The sequence below is a fragment of the Stylophora pistillata genome, chromosome 12, assembly GCF_964205215.1.
Source record: "Stylophora pistillata chromosome 12, jaStyPist1.2, whole genome shotgun sequence".
Classification (NCBI taxonomy): Eukaryota; Metazoa; Cnidaria; class Anthozoa; order Scleractinia; family Pocilloporidae; genus Stylophora; species Stylophora pistillata.
Window position 1 is genome coordinate 11,062,016 of NC_142530.1, and position 20,485 is coordinate 11,082,500.

The 20,485-nt window shown below is 39.0% G+C and overlaps 2 protein-coding genes and 1 pseudogene across 3 annotated transcripts; 1 reads left to right on the forward strand and 2 right to left on the reverse strand.

Annotated features, from left to right (window-relative positions):
- Window positions 1–892: 892 nt before the first annotated feature.
- LOC111331057 (QRFP-like peptide receptor) lies at window positions 893–6,675 on the reverse strand. 2 transcript variants are annotated; one of them, XM_022936087.2, is made up of 3 exons: window positions 6,564–6,675; window positions 4,258–4,348; window positions 893–3,671 (listed from the first exon to the last, which is right to left on the reverse strand). In XM_022936087.2, exon 3 carries the CDS (start codon window positions 3,508–3,510, stop codon window positions 2,026–2,028), a length of 1,485 nt encoding a protein of 494 aa, XP_022791822.2. In that variant the 5' UTR covers window positions 3,511–3,671; window positions 4,258–4,348; window positions 6,564–6,675; the 3' UTR covers window positions 893–2,025. The 2 variants fall into 2 exon arrangements, with proteins under 2 accessions (XP_022791822.2, XP_022791821.2); XM_022936086.2 differs by lacking the exon at window positions 6,564–6,675 and adding an exon at window positions 5,549–6,528.
- Window positions 6,676–7,511: 836 nt separating this feature from the next.
- LOC111331058 (biogenesis of lysosome-related organelles complex 1 subunit 1) lies at window positions 7,512–20,278 on the reverse strand. Its single transcript, XM_022936088.2, has 6 exons — window positions 20,125–20,278; window positions 11,443–11,515; window positions 10,724–10,791; window positions 10,186–10,250; window positions 9,647–9,731; window positions 7,512–7,702 (listed from the first exon to the last, which is right to left on the reverse strand). Exons 1-6 carry the CDS (start codon window positions 20,183–20,185, stop codon window positions 7,680–7,682), a joined length of 375 nt encoding a protein of 124 aa, XP_022791823.1. The 5' UTR covers window positions 20,186–20,278; the 3' UTR covers window positions 7,512–7,679.
- On the forward strand, window positions 14,800–16,353 carry LOC148718799 (uncharacterized; annotated as a pseudogene).
- Window positions 20,279–20,485: the final 207 nt, after the last annotated feature.

Genomic DNA, 20,485 nt, shown 5'->3' on the forward strand with positions numbered 1-20,485 from the left:
ATGTATTTCAGGATGTGAAAAACTCACACTTTACATCTCCGAGTTGCATTAAGATTGATGAATTTTCTGATTTCATTAAAACTTAGTTCCTTCCGTTGCCTTTGCCGCCTTTTTCATCAATTTTCAAGTCCTTCAAGTTGTTCCCGGCACATCTTTATCGTCTTAACGCTGATTGGTACAGTTATATCACTCTAAACTCAACTTGCTTTCCACACAAGTTTGAGAAAAGTGATTACTTATTCACTGTCGGTTGTTTTCTGGTAAGAACAGCTTTGAAAATTATGATATTCTCAAAGGAAACATTTTTTTCATTCAGAAACAACTCGGGACTAAAATCGCCTACCTATAACCTATATTCAGCTAAAATCGCCTACCTATAACAAACTTGCAAATGCAGCAAAGAGAATTGTAGTTGACTTCATCGCCTTAAATGTGGGTAACATTTAGGGTTGGAATACAGTTGTAACACAGTTGTTGGAGAGTGATAAGAAATTTTCAAGTGAGCACTAAGAATGGACTAACCCCAAATTTAGAAGACAACTAAAATCTGTGTGGTAACAGATTTCTGGCGGAGAGACCCGGGAAGATCATTGGTACAAGATAAAAACTTTGAAAATCATAAGGACGTGGTTATTATGATTAATTGGGGTAGTCAGGCCATCATTAAAACATGAAAATCGTGTGAAATGGATCGTTAATGGGCTCAAACGTTCAATAAATGTTTAGGTTAAGCCTCTTTGAATCAAGTTGGGATAACTGTGAAGAATGATATATGAAATTGTTTCACACGCTGGGAAGAGTTTAATGGAGAGAAAAGAGGCTTTTCTTCCTGCTCTAAACATAGGAGGCTTTTGGGAGCCTAGAGATAGGACTCTTTAATAGAGAAATTACTATTTGTAACAGAATTGCTCGAAGTGTTCAAATATGGCGGTTCTCAACAACAAGATGGATTTAAAAACCTTACCAAGTGAAAACTGTAGGAGCTAAGGTAAAGCTGGATAAACGATGGTATGGAGCTGAGGTAAAGCTCAACCAATAATAATATTCATTCCATAAATTATTAATCAAATAGTGTTGAAGATAAAATGAATGAGAGCTTTTCCTTGCGGATTGGCTTTTTTTTTCTTGTTTCGAGTTGGTAGGAGTTTTTTGGTGAGAGCTAATTTTTCGCGAATCTCCGCTCAAACTTCTCTACCATGTAGTCAAGCTAAATAGCAGGGAGCTCTACAGCAAACGATTTGACCCTTGATTTCCATGCGAAGATTCTGATTCACTCGATGTAGGAATCATAAATCGTAAGGTATCTCATGATTTCGTGTTTTTTTCTTTGCTGTTACACATTATATATTTGGCGGATCAAGGACTGTCCGAAGAATCTGCAAAACTTAAAACTCGAAAAATTCTGCAGCTACACAGTAGGAGTATACACGAATTTATAAACCTAACTGTACGTAGACAAAGAAGCTTTGTCTGTAGAACCAGTTATATTAATAATCCCTCGAATATTTTGCTCGCGTGCGATCAGTCTAAATGTATCACGTGATCAAATATGCGATAAAAGCGTGCGTTTAAAACGTGATTCAAGATAACAGAGCATTTAGCTATTACTACAGAACAAGAGACATGTTTGATTGTTCGTAAAATCGTAATAGAGAACACTTAAAAGTAACAATCTCAGGGGAGGATCATTATCTCACTTGTTTGTTGCGCTCACTCGTGAGATAATGTTCTTGCCACTAGAATCTTTTCGTCACCGTGTAATATCCTCTATGTATGTTTTTCTTTCCGTTGGAATATTAATCAGTTCAAGCGTGATATGACATCCTGTTTGCGTGGATGCTTGACTTAAATATTATCATTTAGCAAGACTTGTGCTTTATTTATTCGCAGGATATGTTTGTTTCCTTACTTTACATTACATTACTTTACTTTACAAGGATTTTTTCAAGTTACTCTGCGTTCTTAGAATAGGCATCTGAGGCAATCTACTGGCTGTTCATGTAAGGAGCCACGAAGTGAAACCGATCAGGTGGGATCACTATCTGGTTCAAAACTGACGTTTATGTGTCCTTTTTCCTGTATAGGTGACAGATTACTCATATCAGTGTCGCATCTATGTCTGGCTTGTTCTTCTTTATTAACACAGTTACCTGTCTCATTCATCAAGTTAAAACTTCCGTTTTTGATGGTTAATGCCTCGAGATTTTTCTTTTCTAAAGAACTAAACAATTCACCTCCAAAGCTAACTCGTCGTTTCTCTGGATTACGTCCTGAAAACCCCCGACTTTGAGAGCAAGTGGGAAATTTTAACAATTCGAAGATGGCTTCCTGTTCAATACTTGTAAACGATAAACACTTGACTTCAGCCATAGTCTTTTCCGTGCCCACTCTGCCAAAACTGACCACTTGATTATCTGAGACTGAGATTGAGTTTCTGTGGACTCGGTCCAGTGTGATGCTTTCCGATTGTCTTCGTTGTGTTTGTTTGCTAACAATACTTGCATTCCGCCGCCGCTCTTCAAGTTCATAATTACAGTTGCATCGCAAAGCGTTTTTAAATGCCTTTCTAAATTTTGTGTTAAGCACGGCATAAACCACTGGGTTTGCGACGCTGTTTAGCAGCCCCAAAAAATTTCCGACAAAAACAAACAAGTCTGGCGCAACATAACCCGGTCTTGGAGGAAAAATGTTCAAAAGTTTGTTGATCATGTAAGGCAGCCAACACAAAGCAAATAACGCCACCACCAAAAATAGCATTTTAATTATTTTACGTTTGTTCAGCAAATCTTTTGCTTTACTTTGGGATGTTTGTTCGCCGGGTTGCTGACGTGTGTATAAACGGTGTCCAATTAAAAAATAGAGAACTGATATCTGTAGAAGAAAAAGAAAGTAACATGATATCCGGTACATTTGGTATAGATGCAAAGCTTTGGAACTGCTCCAGGATTCCTCGCATTTGGCTACTTTTTTTCCTTTTGAAACGACGTCATGATGGAACAATGAAGGAAGGAGAAGAAACGGCGACACAAACCAAATGACACCAACAATCTTTTTGGCTCGGGGAGGGGTGATGAATCGCTTCATCGGGAAAAAAACTGACATGAAGCGGTCATATGATATGGCTAACAAACTTAATGCCGACGCCATTACTGACATATGCACCAAAAACGACAAAATCCTACAGCCTGTCTTTCCGTAAGGCCACGCTGGCCAGGTTAAAACATTGTACACAAAAAACAACGGCATGCAAGTAGAAGTGACTATGGCATCTGCACCAGCCAGCGATGCTATGAAAATGTTAGTTGTTGAACGCATGCCTCGATTGATGATTATCGATACTATGACCAGAGAGTTTCCCAGTGTTCCGAAGAAAATCGCCAATATGTTTGCGATAGACAATCCCACGACGGCGCTTAAACTGGCACTACTATTGGTGTCTGAATGTTTATATCCAGTAAAATTGGCGGTTAAATTTGTCTCAAGTGGAGTGCTGTTCAGAAAGTAATTCATTTTCCCGTATCCTTGTCAAACTGAGCAAGATCACGCAATTAGCCGTTTGCTGGTTGTTTTAAGTGTTTCCCTAGGAGCTGTAGTTGCGACCCACCAAAATACAGGACTATTTCTGCTGGAACCACAGAAGTTGAGGTGACTCCAGTTGAATCACCGAGTGTCTACGAGGAAATAAGACAACTGTGTTAAAAGATAACAATTGAAGTTTTTCGCAAACGATCATTAAGGTTGAAAGGCAGCGAGACAAAAGTTGACCAGTGATTTCTACCTCCCATGGGAAGTATTTTTATCAGACAATCAGGCGCCATGGACATTAATAGAGCAATCTTGTACACTAAAAACATCCTGAATTACAGTCATATGTTAAAATGCAATTATGCGAGGTCTACTGTTACATCACACTTCTCGAGGTTAAGCCGCGAAAAGAACTGATAAAAAAGAAAGTTTTAAATACGCTTTTAACCGTCCTGAACTACGTAAATGAGCTAGAAATGGAAAGATGAGAGTTTCGAAAAATTAAATATTCAGAGTTGTTTTGGTTGAACTGTCAGTAGAGGGCGACATTATCAACAGTTTATTTACCATTCTACAGCAAATACAATATTCTGAGGACGTAATAGATCGGCTCTTGCTGTCACCTGCATGTACTCTAAGCTAGTTATCTCGAAAAGGAAAACAATCAGTCCTCGTTGATGGCCTTAGAAAATAGCGCTTGCAGCATGATAAACACAGCATATTTTGTTGTACCTTTCTATTCCTTATAGCAAGAGAAGTTGTAAATAAAACGACCAGATCTTCAAGCTTAACAGGTTTGCTTCGAGTTGCACTCAGATGAGCCCTGAAATGAAGGAAGTAGGCTTAATCATATAAGAGCCAATAAGAGCCTTGATTATCTTTACTTTGGAAGGTCATCAGCCTCAAACGTTCAACTAATCACGTTCGGTTTTTTAGTTTTAGTATGGAACTTCAGACTGATTTAAAGAGCCAGCTGTAAAGGCCCCAACAACTAGATCAGTAGCTCTGCTCGGTATAAGTTTGTAAATGATATAGCCAGTATTTTTGTCGTAGCCTGCACTATGCAGAGTATCGTTAAAGGCGAGTCCCGTTACTCGCGAGAAATTTGAAGGATGAATGAGTTTATTTATCTTGACTTACCAAAACCTACGCTCTACAATTCTACGTAATTAAGGGATTTTCTAATTTGTGGGGATTTACTGTCGAATGAATAAAAGACGCCGGCTAAGGATTGTTCTCCAAGAAATCGAATAAATGATTAATTCTGGCTAGGAAGTATACTAAACGTCAACAGGAAAACAATTTCCTGACATCCTTTGTCACAAATTCTAGTCTACTGTATTAAAAATCACAATGAAAAACCGAAAAGAAGTCCAAATTTAAAACTGAGGTCGGACTTCAGTCTTTGATCTTTTCAGCAGTAATGAAATGCAACTCCACCGAAAAAATAATCTTGGCATCTGGGAAACTAAAAGGTTTTAATACCACTTGACGTATGAGACCACTGACAGATAGGCAATATTATTGTTTCATGGTGCTTCAATGGAAATTCGCATTGTTTAAAGCTTAAAAACCCACTGGTAAGATTGAAGTAAAATCTTCCATTACGTGAATACAAAAGCAAATCTCTCGACCCTCTGACACAAACAAGACGAAATCTATGTGGAACAAATCAAATTTCAATAGTCGCGGGATAATAATTACACAAGGAGAAGAGACACGACTTTGAGAAGATATTCCTCGTAACCTTCATTTTTGATTACGCTTATTAAGGGGTTAAATATAGAATACATATGAACGATAACAAAGTTACTGAAAAAAATATTCAGCCAAAGTTACACGCTGTAGATGAATAAAATTGAAATACCAATTTTGCTTTGTTCAGGGTGAGATTAGCATAAAGATGAAAACGAAAAGTTTGTTTCCTGGTGATCATAAACAAGAGGTTAATCCTGAGAGCCTCTTCCCATTTCAATTAAATTTTTCTCATTCTGAATCTTAAAACAAGAAAATAAGCTAGTACCTGTGTCAGAGACCTTGTGCCTGGCGCCGGCCGCCACCAAATGCCTTAAAAGATTTTAGGTGAAGTGATGGCGTTCTTAATCAATAAACCAGAGTGCACGGAGATGCGTCTGGCTATTTTACTCTCTTTCTGCATAGATATATACGCCTCACTGAATGCTCAGCACGCTAGGATTTCCTTTCACAACTTTTTGAAAGGCAACCTGACAGGTGAAAACTGCGTTATGACGTCACTATCCGAACTCCGCCTGTGTGATGGACCACTGTACCGCCTTGTTGGCACGTATCAATTATTTTCCACTCGTGTCATAAAATATTATATAATTTCTTTCCAACGCTTAGTTCAAAATGTTGGTTGTTTACACATTTGTGCCTTAATATTACAACTGTGAGAGAGAAACACTTAACGAATTTGAATGCGCTGCCAATATGGTTCCATCTCCATGTTCAATAAAGCTGACAATTTTCTCTTAAAGCCGGATAAGCTGGGTGAAAAAGTGATCAATGCACCACGTGGTGAAATAGTGCCATATTGTTTGGATTGGAGTGAAATAATGGAGCTGTTTAACATGTTCGAAAATATAGTAATACAAGTAACAAAAGCCAGTTTAAGTGTCGGTTGTTGACTGTAATTGCTAATTGCCAGATAGAAGCATCAAACGACAGCTATTTTAATGATGCTTTTAGCAAGCCCACTATCTCTGTATTGGAAGAAAGCTAGAAGCAAATATTTTGACATTGCAATACGGTCAACAAATCGTGTAAGATCTGCGGAAAGTCCTTACCCCAGAGAAAATAAGAACGAGTCTTCAGTAAAAAAAAAAAAAAAAATGGTTCGTATTTACTGATTAAGCGTCCTTGTAAGCAAGCGAAAAATGTTATGTGGAAGGAATGTTCGGCTTTCTTATCAGTACAATGATGAGTGGGCGATTCTCTATGTGATCAATGACCCGCCGACCGCGGTCGAGAAGTTCCAGAGTTCTACTTAATGGTTAATAGGTAATATAACTACTTACCTCTTTACTTTAAACTTCCTTTTTACCATGCCAACAATATAAATCACTACAGCTGTAATTCAAAAGAAGCTCAAGACTGTATATAAAACCAGTCCCCTAAAAAATACATTTCTAGTCCTTGTGTGAAGTGTTTGTATTGTTAATATAATATTTCTTCATTAGACATTCAGGAAAAAGGGAAATTTTTACTTCTAATGGATTTTTCTGCCAAGTGAGAATTAAAGATTTCTTTGGCGGACCTTCCTGTTTACTATCACGTCTCCATCGTAAGTTAGAAGCACTTTTTGAATGTTAATTAGAAAAAAAAAACGAAATGGATCAGCTGGATTGAGAAATCGCTAACCCTTCAGTTGTTCAATCCAGATCTCGTACAAATATCGGCATAGACAACAAGCGCAACTGTTACGTCACATTGAACAAAAGAAAAGATTTATCAGAGAAATTTGAAATGTTAAGCACAGTAATAAGAATTGTGGAAAGTACTTTTCGTCATTCGTATTCAATACCCGATTCACCCCGCATCCACACTAAACAATGAAAGCTATTCTCTTTTTCTACTACATTTTTTTTTTTTGAGGAATCAAGATTTCAATGAATTCTGACCTCAGTTAGAACAGTTTGTGTTTTGATCTACCCACGTGTTGACTTCATGATCGATTGAATCGACTTTGAAGTTTCAAGAACTCCTTCCCTGCAAGTGTAAAAGATTTCCGTCTCTAAAGATTTTTTTTTAACCTTGACGTAAACTCCTGTTTGTTTTTCCGCGACCCACAATAATCAAGATCAAGAAGAAGTGGTATACTTTTAGTAAGGGTTCTTAGCCACCCTAACTTTTCGTAAACATACGGTTTCTGTACTTACAAAGGACCAAGGGCTGCTAATTCAGGAAATAGTGTTATCAATGAAGGTTCTTGAACCAGATAATTGAGAATAATACTGAAAAGCCTCAATGCTTACACCCTTTACTCACATTCATTAATTTATAAATATTTGATAATCGATTATTACAATGGACGTTGACAATTTACAACCAGCTAAACAGAATAAGAAAATAACATTGTCTTTGTTATAAGGATCATTCTATGATCTCTATGTTAGAGACAGTGTTTTGCACTGCTATGAAGTTTTAGGGCCATCTCCTGTATGAAATGAAAGGGTAAAAAAATACGTTAACGAATTTGATTTTCTAACATTACAACATTTGCTGCGGGGGAAGGGGGGGGGAGCAGTCCCACTGTCGATTTGCCAGAAAACTTGGCACTTTTACTTCATGGTTCAGGAAAAATAATTAAAAGCAGCAAATTGCGACAAATCTGTCGTATTCTAAATTCTCAAATTTTATTTCCTAAAACAAGAACAGAGTTTTGTTCAAATTAGCAGGCTCTCATTAGCACCGCAGTACGAGCGGCAAAGCCCGCGAGATACGAGCAGGCGAGCGAACAGAGCGTGCTAGAGGTCTGAGAGGGGTCCGGCGACAATACTTCCAAGCTACAACCCTAGCGGACCTACCTGGCGCTAACACTAAGGATGGGCCGATACGGCTTTTTCGAATCGATACGATACTTACCTTTTTCTTCGATATCGATATCGATACCGATACTGTGACGTCATTGAAATGAATAGTAAGTCACGTGATCTGATTGGCTAAATGAAGACACCCTCGCACGGATTTCAGTTCAGTTCTCTATAGTAGCATCAACAAGACACTCGAACAAGTCAATAATTTCTATTTATTGGGACTCATTTTTAAATTGCATGGGGAAACGAAGAAGACTGCAATGGACAAACTTTCTACTTACTATATTAAAGTAATCTGCAACTTTCGCTTGCATTCATGATCATAAGGCGTACAATGAAAGGTTATCAGTCACTGCACGGGTCACTAATAATAAACAAACACGGTTGCACGACTTATTATGGATCATGCGCTTCAATACTCGATACATCAGAGACTCCCAGGCATACAGGACTATACAGGGTGCCATATATTAAAACTATTTAACCTTCCTCAGTGCCTTTCTCGCTCGAGGTTTTTCTTTAGTGAGCAGGCATAGTAGTTTGCAGCTCATTTTTGTTAATCCAGATGTCCCTGTAATGCCTGAATTGTTGTGAGTTGTGATTTTGTTGCCGTTGTAGTGAGTGACTTTATATTTATAGAATCGGGTCCTATTTCACAGTGAAACGTTGTACTGGGGAGTGGAAGAAACCGCCACTTTGACCGGTAGACTGCAGCAATCCTACATTGCACACAAATGCGCACATGCACGATCTTGAGCCCGGAGTCTTTTCGGCTACTTGTCAGCGGTTAGTCGCGGGAGATTAAGTCGCGGGTAAGTCACGTACAGTATCGAGAGAATCGATACTCTTCGCTGGTATCGATATTTTTCGATCCGACCTCGGTATCGCTGGTATCGAATATTTGGTATCGGTGTCGGTATCGGCCCATCCTTAGCTAACACCGCTCGCCTACTGGGAACTCGCGGGTTTCGCCGCTCGTGTACCAGCGTCAACAAGAGCTAGCTTAGGGGATGGGGCGGCTGTACACAGGCTAGAGCTAGCTTAGGGGATGGGACGGCTGTACACACGCTAGAGCTAGCTTAGGGGATGGGGTGGCTGTACACAGGCTAGAGCTAGCTTAGGGGATGGGGCGGCTGTACACAGGCTAGAGCTAGCTTAGGGAATGGGGCGGCTGTACACAGGCTAGAGCTAGCTTAGGGGATGGGGCGGCTGTACACAGGCTAGAGCTAGCTTAGGGAATGGGGCGGCTGTACACAGGCTAGAGCTAGCTTAGGGGATGGGGCGGCTGTACACAGGCTAGAGCTAGCTCAATGTGAAAATAAGTATCATACTTCAGAGTATGTTCTACATTATCAGATAATCATGAGATAATCGCACACCCAGTCCCCGTTGAATGATTGTCCGCATACCCAGAGTAGAGGGGATAGTTTTGTGTGTGATATGGATAACATGAGAAGCAAATGGAACAAAAGGTTGAACATTGACTGGTAGGAAATTTAAATCGGATTTAAAAGGCGACAAATGACACATTAAGATTACGTAAGAGTTACTCAGTTTTCTCTTACCTTTGTAAGCGTATTCCAAGGCACTTGCTATTGCTGTCATGTCAGCCTCTATTACTCTTGACCAATTTTCCACGTCCCCAAGTTCCTTCGAGACAAATATATTGCGTATGAAGGGAGCATGAAAATAGAGGTTTACATGTATCAGCGAGACTACATGTATCAGTTTGAGGGATTCTTGTCATTAAAAGATTCTTGTCTTAAATTGCATCACTTTTATTAGTTTGAGTCATGGAAGAGTCGAGAAAACCTTTGCTTCGTTTTGTGCATTCGTTGCATTGTAGTTTAAACTAGCTTTTCTTTAATTGTATAAACAGTTCAAAGTACCTATCGGCTCACTTCCTAAAGTACAGGAAATTATATCTATATCACATTCATTAAGATCTTGGTTAGGCGACATAAATACAATTAGTGCCAATGTAGGTTCACCTGCTACGGCAACATATACTTTTCTTTATGCAGTTAGCCCAGGGATTGGCTTACAAAAACTCTGCCCGGATAGGAGCCTTGGCTTTGAACATACAGAGAAGGAAGCTAGTTACCTTCAAAGCCTTATTGAAAGCCTCTAACATCTGAAGCCACTGTACTGTCTGTTTAGAAAATCTTACTGAGGAGAATAACAAAGTGCAAAATCTGACTTTAAAAAGGGAACATTTTGTCTCAGCCTACACTAAACATACATGTCAAGGGCTGCAAGTATGGATCAATCTTGGGTTAAACAACAGACAAGTTTCATAGTTTCATATAATTTTCATAGTGGAGGCTTCCTTAAGTCTATCACATTATGCAGCAGTCTTTCTTCTTCTGGAAAACATCAATGGAAGAAACTACAAAAACACAAACTTTACAGACTGGCCAACAAATTTAACATCAATAAACTCCACTTTAGGCTCACTTTGAATTTGAAATGTCTTGCATCTAGTTGTTAGACGCTTCTCAAGTTGCCTGTCTCAACATCACTATATCATTTTGATTTTATTTACCATCTCAAACAGCACAATGGCAAAACACATTCAAATTTACAGCTCACAAAACATATAACACACCACAGACAGTATTTTTAGAGAAACCTTTAGGTACCTGCATGAGCCTGTAACTGTTTTGCTTCTGTTTCTAACTTGCGCTGATTGACATAAGCTTGCTCTACACTATGGGACGTAAAGCAGATTACTTCTGTATTATGTTGAACTCAATGTAGAATGTGGATCAAAATGCTAAAAATTACAGTGTATGCAATCCTTGTAAAACTGCTTCAAACTAGAAAGCTCCATGTCCCAACTGAGTGATATTTTTTACTACAATTACAGGAAAGATAGAGTAAGGAAATCAAACCTAGTATTTACATTTCAATTTCAAAATAGTCAGTCCACCTCATCAAAGATTTCAAACATAATTACAACTGGGTACGATGAATATATGAAGTTCATCTATTTTGAACTGCGGTTATAGATACGTGTAATGCATGATCCTCGCAGTAATTACAAATGATTTACGATTTCATGTAAGGAGAGCTAGAGACCTTGAAGTATGAAAATAAGTGAAGTGTGTTCAAAGTTTTAGTCAGGCCCATAATACAAAAACAATCTAAATTTTTGTCCTAAACAATTTTCCTTTGAAGTGACCCTTATAACCCCTTAAGCCATCATTTCTCCCAAAAGCAGAGCAAGGCCAACAGAAAATGTTTGGCAGCTAGACATCTGTATGTACCTAACCACTGAGGTCATTCAACATGCATGTATACCAATAAAGGTTATCAGGTAAGCAGTCACTGCACAAGACAACAATGTTTTGTCACTTACCCAGTATTAAGAGTGTCCATTAGTTTGTATGTTAGTCTTGAAGATGCTGCCACAGCTTCTCTTCTCAAGTGTTCTACATCAATAATAAAATGAAAATTGCTTATTATAAATAACAGGACAATACATCTTTGCTTCTTAAACTGAAAAGGTTAAGAAATGTACTCAGGGAGTAGGTAAAGATGCATGACAGCATCTAGTTGGTTATCAAAATAATGGGGACTAAGCAATATTAAAGACTTGAGAACATCCTACCATCCCCTGGATAAATCACATGTTCATTTCCTGGAGCCCAAAACAAGCTACCATTCAGAACATGAGAATAAAAATTTGCACCATCCATAGTAATAATGTCTATCCTGCAGAGTTGAGATAATCTTGGTGCCCATGCTCTACATTAGTGAGAGATGAAAAGCAGCATGAAAGTAGAGGTCGCACTGAATGTTCTAGGCCTTCCTTTACTTAAAGAAATTGGCAGGAAAGTGCATAATCAGGAGCCACAAAAATAAGACGGGGTGTGGGTATTAAAAGTCACAACTTTCAATCTATTTCATGTGGCATGACAAAATGGTCACAAGGTTATTCACTCACTTATGGTTGCAATGCGTCCGGAAAATTAGATATATCAAAAAAATTTAGAATAAAAGGGTTAACGAAAACATATTTGTGTTTACATTGCTTGGAAAATATATGTGGTCAGCTACTGTAGAACTCTTTCCAATGGTCCATCCAAGGTATAAATATTTGGCCTTTTCACACATCACAAAGAATATCCAAAACTATTTCACATTCATGTGAAATTTGAGACAATCACATTGAATTATTATTTTACTTTTACTAGTCTTGACTAGTCTTACACGATAAAGAATGACAAAGTCTCATATTGTTTGTCCAATTACCTTTCGTGTTGTGTTTCATGAATTTTATTGATCTACATGAAGTCCTTCTCCTGTCAAAACCCTGATTAAGACCTTACCACAACCCATGGTTCATACAACTTCAGACATGTACAATCAAAATTCAAGGACTTTTCAAGGTCAAAAAATGGTTTTCAAGGACTAAATTTTATTCATAAATCTAAACCATTTACGATTGCCAATTAAATCGAAAACAAAGGGAAATGAAAAATTTATCGACCAAAACATAGCCAAACCACTACATGTCTACGTTGCTCTTTAAAACAAAAGCACATGGCGGACTACCCCACATCGGAGGCCTTGGGCATGAAATTGAGGCACAGATCCAACTTTGCTTCATGTACCACTCACGTTTTATACCGACCTTTTCCGCTTTTTGGTAGTTACTAGTGGACAAATTTTCCGTAGCAAAATTGTTTAATTTATCAGAAAAGCAATAAGGCGCACAGAAGTTGCTAAATTTCAAGGCATTTTCATGACCTACTACAGAAATCAAGTACTTTTCAAGGACTTAACCAAATTCAAGGACTTTTCAAGGCGACCGTTAAAATTCAAGACCTTTTCAAGATTGTAAGAACCATGACAGCCATTCCAAAAAAATACATACATTTTCAAAATAATAAAATAGCTGGAAATTCATAACGCAAAACAAATTGATTCATGAATCACCTTTAATTCGGTTCTTAATTTGCTGGACTCCTCCAGCCGCTGGAGACAGCATCCAAGACAAGTCACAAATTTGATGTTAACGTGTTTAATAATCGCAAGATTCACAAGGTCTTCGCACAATCACGGTCAATCTAACTCTCTTGTTCAGTAGATTCAAATTAACAACTTAAAAGGGTGGGCAGGCTCTTAATAATAAGCACGTGCTTCCATTGTCACAGGTTACATAATTACATAGTATGTGCCCCAGTCCCCGACATTAATTCACTGGCCACGTTCAAATAAAAAAATTCACTCACATGGACATGTAAAAAGTATGGGGGACCCTCATTACTAAAAATGTGCTTCACGTTTCATTACCAATTATGGTTACTCATGAAAAGGATGTGTTAGAAATGTCATCTAATGAAAATATTGCATGAACCAATAATCTTCAATATGTAAGAAAATACAAGCAAAACAAAAAGATGGAGTTAGGCTCAGGTACCCCTTAATAAAGGATGCCTGTAAACAGTAAAACAGGAAAATCCCACTCCATTCTGGATAAATCCTGTAAAAGCTATGATTTTGATTTATAAAGTTGTCTTTTTTTCAAAAATCACAGAAATAAGAACCTATCTTAACTTGCAGTCAACGTGAACCATAAATGTTTCTTATCCTGAAATGCCAAAAAATTCCCAATCCATCAGAAATACCATTTTCACCTGTGTTTATTATACACACTTTATTTCTATAAAAATAACCATCAAAATTGCGGTGCATATTATACACGGATTCATTGTTTGTCAGACATGTCCTAATTTGCATACATTAAAAACACAACAAAGAAAGTAACACATTTATAGCTTTAATTAAATAGCTTATTTTCAATGAAAAATTATGCGTGCATATTCATTTTTTACTCTAAAATCAAGAGGAAAGACAAAAATCACTAAATATTTTCACATGTGTGCAAACAGGCACATGGATCAGATTTCAAAGTGAATATGCAAAGTTGACCTTGTGTGAAGGGATCTCGTGTTACATGGAATTTTTCAGTGAGAAGCAAGCCTAAGATAAAAGTGAGCAAGAATTATTTCAGGACATTTTATACACTTATTTAAAGCAGTTCTTGATTTGCTGTTGAAGAGAAAAATGTGCAAATTTCTTATGTGTACAAAGACCACGCATTTGAATTCATCCTAGGCACATTGTTGTTTACTTCACTTTACAGCCAGAATATTGCATGGTGTTAGGTTGAAAATTCCTAAAATATGACGATTTGACACAAAATCTTCAATACTTTTCGGACATAATGTTGCTCACATATAATATTTACCAGGCCATGGAATCTTCAAATTAGTTAGGCCTCACTTGAAGTTCTTAAGTTTGGTTTCAATAATGTCATATTAAATAACTAAGTAGCAAAAGATATTAGTGTCAGCAATATAGTAAATTTCTTATTATTGTTGTCTTAATAAATAATTGTACAAATATTTAACTTGTCTTTTTTGCTGTAAAAAAATTTTTTTCCAATAAATTTGGTTAAAACCAAGGGTCCAAATTATACACGGGTGCATATTATACACGGGTAAATATGGTAGTCTCTTTTGCAGTCTTTCTCTAACATGCGTTGTTAAGCCTTACATTTCAAAGTGAATAGTTATTGAACTAAATAATAATTGGCCATGAACGATATCATCATTCACAGTGGATAAGTATCAATATAGTAATAATCTGTTTCATATGATGTCAATTAAACCGCCTCCTGGTTAGCTCAATGGATAGAGCACTGTTCTTCCTATAAACAACACTACATGGTGTCAGTGATTTGGGATTCTTCCTACAGAATCGTCGCTGAAATACTTGAGTGCATTTTCAAGCCAAATCCAATGAATCTAGCTCCAGATGGCCGAACTAGGCTCGTCGAGCGTAGCGTCAACAAGCACGCAGCCAGCAACTCCTCAATTTATCCAGTCTTCTACTCCTTTACCCTCGAAACTAGACTTCAAGGGGAACTTAGCTGTGAATTGGAAGACATTTAAGCGGCTTTGGACAAATTACGAGATCGCCTCACGGCTTAGTGCGCAAAGTAGTAATCTTCGAACAGCCACATTGTTGACATGTACTGGCCCAAATATCCTGGAGATTTACGATGGTTTGCCCTTCGGAAATGAAGAGGAAACCGACATTGACAAAGTGATAGAGCTTCTAGACGCCCTTTTTATCGGTGAGACAAATGAAATATACGAAGCCTATTTGTTTAATCAGAGAGTACAGGAGGTTGGTGAGTCATTTGATGTTTTCCTTACAGCTTTAAGTTCGTTAGCTAAAACATGCAATTTTGGTATCATGCAAGAGCGAATGATTAGAGACAGAGTTGTGGTAGGAATTAGAGATAACGCCACTCGAAAAAAAGCTGCTAGCTGAGAACAAACTAGCTCTTAACAAGGGTATTGATATTTGCCGTGCGAGTGAAACCACATCCAAACAACTCAAGGAGATGTCCCATGCGGAGGAGGTTAGCGCCGTTGCCACAGGCCACCCAAAATCGAAGATAGGTTTATGCCATAATAAAGTACGAAATCTCAGTAAAGTTCAACGCCCCGTCCACAACAAAGTAACATAACCAGTTAGATGCAAGTTCTACCACAGAACCCATCCTCTAAAAAAGGAACTCTGTCCAGCATGGCAGCACAAGTGTGATAATTGCGGTGTAATGAACCACTTCTCAGTGGCTTGCAGAAGTCAGAAAGCTAACAAAAAGCAAACTAAGAAGTCGGTTCACAATGTAGAACAAGAAGTTCAGAAGTTTAATGTCGAAGTTCTGATGATTAGTTATTCAGTGTAGAATTAGTAAGCGTCCTTTATGCAAAAAACAGTCCTAAGAAGATTTATGCTAACATGTGCTTGAGGGATGAAACAGTGAAATTCCAATTAGACAGTGGAGCAAGAGTCAATATCCTCCCAGCAGATATTTATCAGCAGATATTTAAGGATCCGCGGATGGAACGCCTTCAGCTTACTCAAACTACCCTCGTCATGTTCAACAAATCAGAGCGGATTTTGCGGACCATCCTTATGGCACCTTTCTTCTTACTCTTTTGTATTATTATCTATTAATGTAAGTAAGTAAGTAAGTAAGTTATATGTGTCATTAAATTGTAATAAATAAAAAAAATAAAAAAGAGCTGAAACCTCTAGGATGTACTAAGGTCGAGAGCTTCAACCCCGAGAATGGACAGTGTTTCCTCACCGAATACACCGTCGTTCCAACTGGTCACACAGCACTCCTCGGTGCTGAATCGGTGCAGCAGTTTGGCCTCATCATGATTAACACCGATAACATCATGTCTCTCTCGAATGAGATTCCCACACAGCCGGATCTTGTGAGCAAATTCGGAGTTGTCTTCTCAGGAGAAGGAAAGCTCAAAGGAAAGCTTCACCTCGACATTGATAAGTCTGCAACCCCTGTGGCACTGCCAGTGAGGAAAAACCTTTTTCAATAAAAGAGCCTTTAAAACAGGAACTAGAACACTTAGTTAAGATAGGCATCCTGCAACCAGTAGCTGTTCCAACAGATTGGATTACCTTAATGATAGTCAGTAAGAAGAGCAATGGAAAGATAAGGCTCTGTATCGACCCAAAACCTCTGAATAAAGCACTCAGGAGAAATCATTTTCCCCTTCCAGTGATCGATGATCTACTGCCGCTGCTTACAAATGCTAAAGTCTTTAGTGTCGTAGACGCAAAGAACAGATTTTGGCATGTGCAGCTAGACGATGAAAGCAGTCTTCTGACCACATTTGGTACCCCCTGGGGTAGGTTCCACTGGACCCGGATGCCCTTTGGCATATCACCCGCTCCGGAAGAGTTTCAGAGGAGATTGGAATACGCCCTGGAAGGTCTTGATGGAATTAAGCCAATATTTGATGATATCCTTGTTTTTGGTGTCGGAGAAACAGAAGCTGAAGCACTTTCTGACCATGACGCAAAGCTGACAGCATTGTTAGAACGCTGCCGCGCTACTGGCATTAAGTTGAACAAGGAGAAGCTTAAGCTCCATCGCAAAGAAGTGAAGTTTATGGGACATGTTATATGTCAAGATGGTCTTAAGCCTGACCCAGACAAGGTACAAGGTATCAAAGAGATGCCAACCCCGACCAGCAAATAAGATCTCAAGAGACTTCTCGGCATGGTAAATTACCTCCAGAAGTTTGCTCCTAACCTGTCAGAAGTTACAGCCCCAATGAAAGACCTTTTGAAAGAAGGGAACCAGTTCTGTTGGGATGAGCAAGTACAAGGATGTAGTTTCAAGCGAGTTAAGGAGATACTCTCAGCTGCCCCTGTCCTCAAGTATTTTGACCCCAAAGACGACGTGGAATTGCAGTGTGATGCATCAGACAGAGGACTTGGTGCATGTCTTATACAAGGAGGCCAGCCCGTGGCTTATGTATCTCGTTCTATGACAGAAACAGAAGGGAACTATGCCCAGATAGAGAAAGAGATGCTTGCAATACTTTTCGGAGTAAAACGTTTTGAGCAGTGTGTGTATGGTCGACCTGTCAAGATCCAAACTGACCACAAACCCTTGGAGAGCATCTTCTGTAAAAGTCTACACAGTGCCCCTAAACGTCTTCAGCGAATGTTGCTAAGATTGCAGAAGTTTGACCTCCAAGTGTCTTACAAAAAAGGGACTGAAATGTATCCGGTAGATACACTGAGCAGAGCATACAGAGTGTGCAAGAGCACAAGAGAAGATGTAGCAGAAGATGTTATGTACATAGAGGAGATGAGAGGAGACACGAAAGAGAGCTAGAGCATATCAATATGATACAATACTTGCCAGTATCGGAACCAACGCTGACTGCTATTCAGCGAGCAACAGAATCTGATGCTACCCTGAGAGAGCTGAAGACAACAATCAGAAGAGGCTGGCCAGCTACCAAGGCAGAGGTATCAGCAAACATCAGTGGTTATTTTACATTTCGGGACGAGCTGTCTTTGCAGAATGGACTGGTCTTCAAAGGTGAAAGACTAGTTATCTCTATGAGCGTGAAAGCTAACATGTTGGCTAACATCCACCGGAGCCACATCGGCATCCAAGGCTGTCTCAGAAGAGCAAGAGAAGTAGTTTACTGGCCAGGGATGAGCAAAGATGTCGAAGATTATGTAGCGAAGTGTACCGTTTGCAACAGCCAGCCTGTAGAGCAAGGAAAAGAGCCAATGATTTGTCACAAACTGCCTAGTAGACCATGGGAGAAAATCGCAGTTGATCTTTTTTATCTGAACGGTGCAGATTTCATGGTGACCGTTGACTACTATTCAAGCTTCTTTGAAGTTGACAGAATGACAAGCAAGACAGCAGACGAAGTTGTGAAGAAGTTGAAGCCCATCTCGCACGTCATGGAATTCCCGACCAGCTTGTATCGGATAATGGACAGCCCTTTTCTTCCGCAAAGTTCCAACAGTTCGCAGACATTTATGGTTTTGAACATATAACAAGCTCTCCAACATATCCTCAGTCCAACGACAAAGTCGAGAACATGGTGAAGACAGCAAAACATCTGCTAGAGAAAGCCGTCAAGTCTGAACAAGACCCATATCTTGCCCTGCTGGACTGGAGAAACACTCCTACAGAAACACTCAACTCGTCACCTGCTACATCAGCGATTATTCGATAGAAGAACAAAGACTCCACTCCCAACCTCAAACCAATTGCTCAAGCCGAAGCTACCAGAGGAGGTTGATCAGAAGTTGAAGCTACAGAAGGCTAAACAATCCCTGTATTACAACCAAGGCACCAAAGAACTGAAGGAACTGCGCCCAGGAGACAAAGTGCGATTGCAGCCACTAAAATCCCACTTGGGAAAGAAGAAGGATTGGACCCAAGCAAGAGTCGAAGGCAAAGTCGACATAAGGTCCTATCAAGTCAGAACAGAAGATGGAAGAGTTTATAGGAGGAACCGCAGACACCAGAGACATACACGCGAAGTGATGCCACACAGTGAAGATGGGATGAGATTATCCCCAAAAGCAACACCAATTTCTGCTACTGCAAATTCTGGTGATGAAATACCATTGGTACCACCTTTCATACCAAGTACTGCAGTCAGTAAGGACCAATCAGACACAGTACCTTTGCAGAACACGGACAAGCCACATCTGGAATATCCACTTCAGCCTGCAGCAGATAAGCGGGAGATTTCCCCACCGGTGACCACCACTCAATCTGGACGAATCGTTCGACCACCTACACATTACCAGTGAACAAACTCTTAATTTTCTTTTTTTGTAGTTTTTATTTTAAACTAGGATAGTGACATTCAGTTACGTTTACATTTTTTTTGTTTCCTGAAGAAGGAGAGATGTAACGGTATCGGTGTTACCATTCTGTTTACTTCCGGTCTACATTTACGTCATAACTACCATGGCAACAAAAACTTTAGAGACCATACTTTCCGGTTGTTACGTTTTTGTCGGACATCGATTAAACAAGAGCTGTTTTACCTCACCTGTGTGTGTGTCTGTTTTTCCTATAAACAACACTACAAGCTTCCTTTTATTTGTATACTAAACAAATGGCTGCATTGCTTAGCTCTCTGATATTTTCCACTTTTCATATTCTTCGATCCTCTTAACTCTCAAGCAACCACTTCTGAAACTTGGCACTTGCAATTGGCTGGTCAGTGCTGTAGAACCACAACTGGCGGTTTTATCAGTGAGCCAAATTCACATCGTGGTGCGCCATGTTCTTACTTCACAATTTGTTGAAATCTGTCATGTTCCAAATTAGCAACTTAGTAGATGTTGCAGCAGCAGTAATAACGAGGTAAAGGCATGAATAAGTTTCTATTTACAATCAACGGCGCCTCCACAAACTACAGGAACTGTTTGTGGTACACAATGTCGAGTTTGGAAACCTAATTACGTATATAAACTTACATATAATGTAGACGTAAGATTATTAATTGGTCTTAACCAGGAGCTTGTGACCAAGAAAGGGTTACAACCTTGTGTTTAACGTACAGCTGTGTATGTGAAAGGCGATCCACTTTCAAAATCGTTGCTAATTGACGACAAAACCGAGTAATTTTGGTTTCTATTGTCAAAAGAAGAATACCTTGTTTTTCCCGTTGAACTGCTTGATTCGCTTGATGTTCTTTCCAAGCACGCGAGAGCATTTTGGACAGAGTTCCTTTACGCCTAAGCGAACAGTTCTGTAATGAACACGATGAATACAATACATGTCCTCTTACATAAAATATCTAATAAAAGACACGTTATGTACGTAGAGGCATATTGTAACCACGTTCTCTGAAATCCTTACCGAAAGACTTTGCGATACTCTGTCTTGTTTGGTCATGTTCTGATTGAATTTTGCTGATATCACTACTATACTTTTGTCTTTATTTTCTTGATATGGCCGGGATCGAAAGCTTTGTAACAGTAGTGAAACGGCAAAGGTCGGACTGTGATAAATA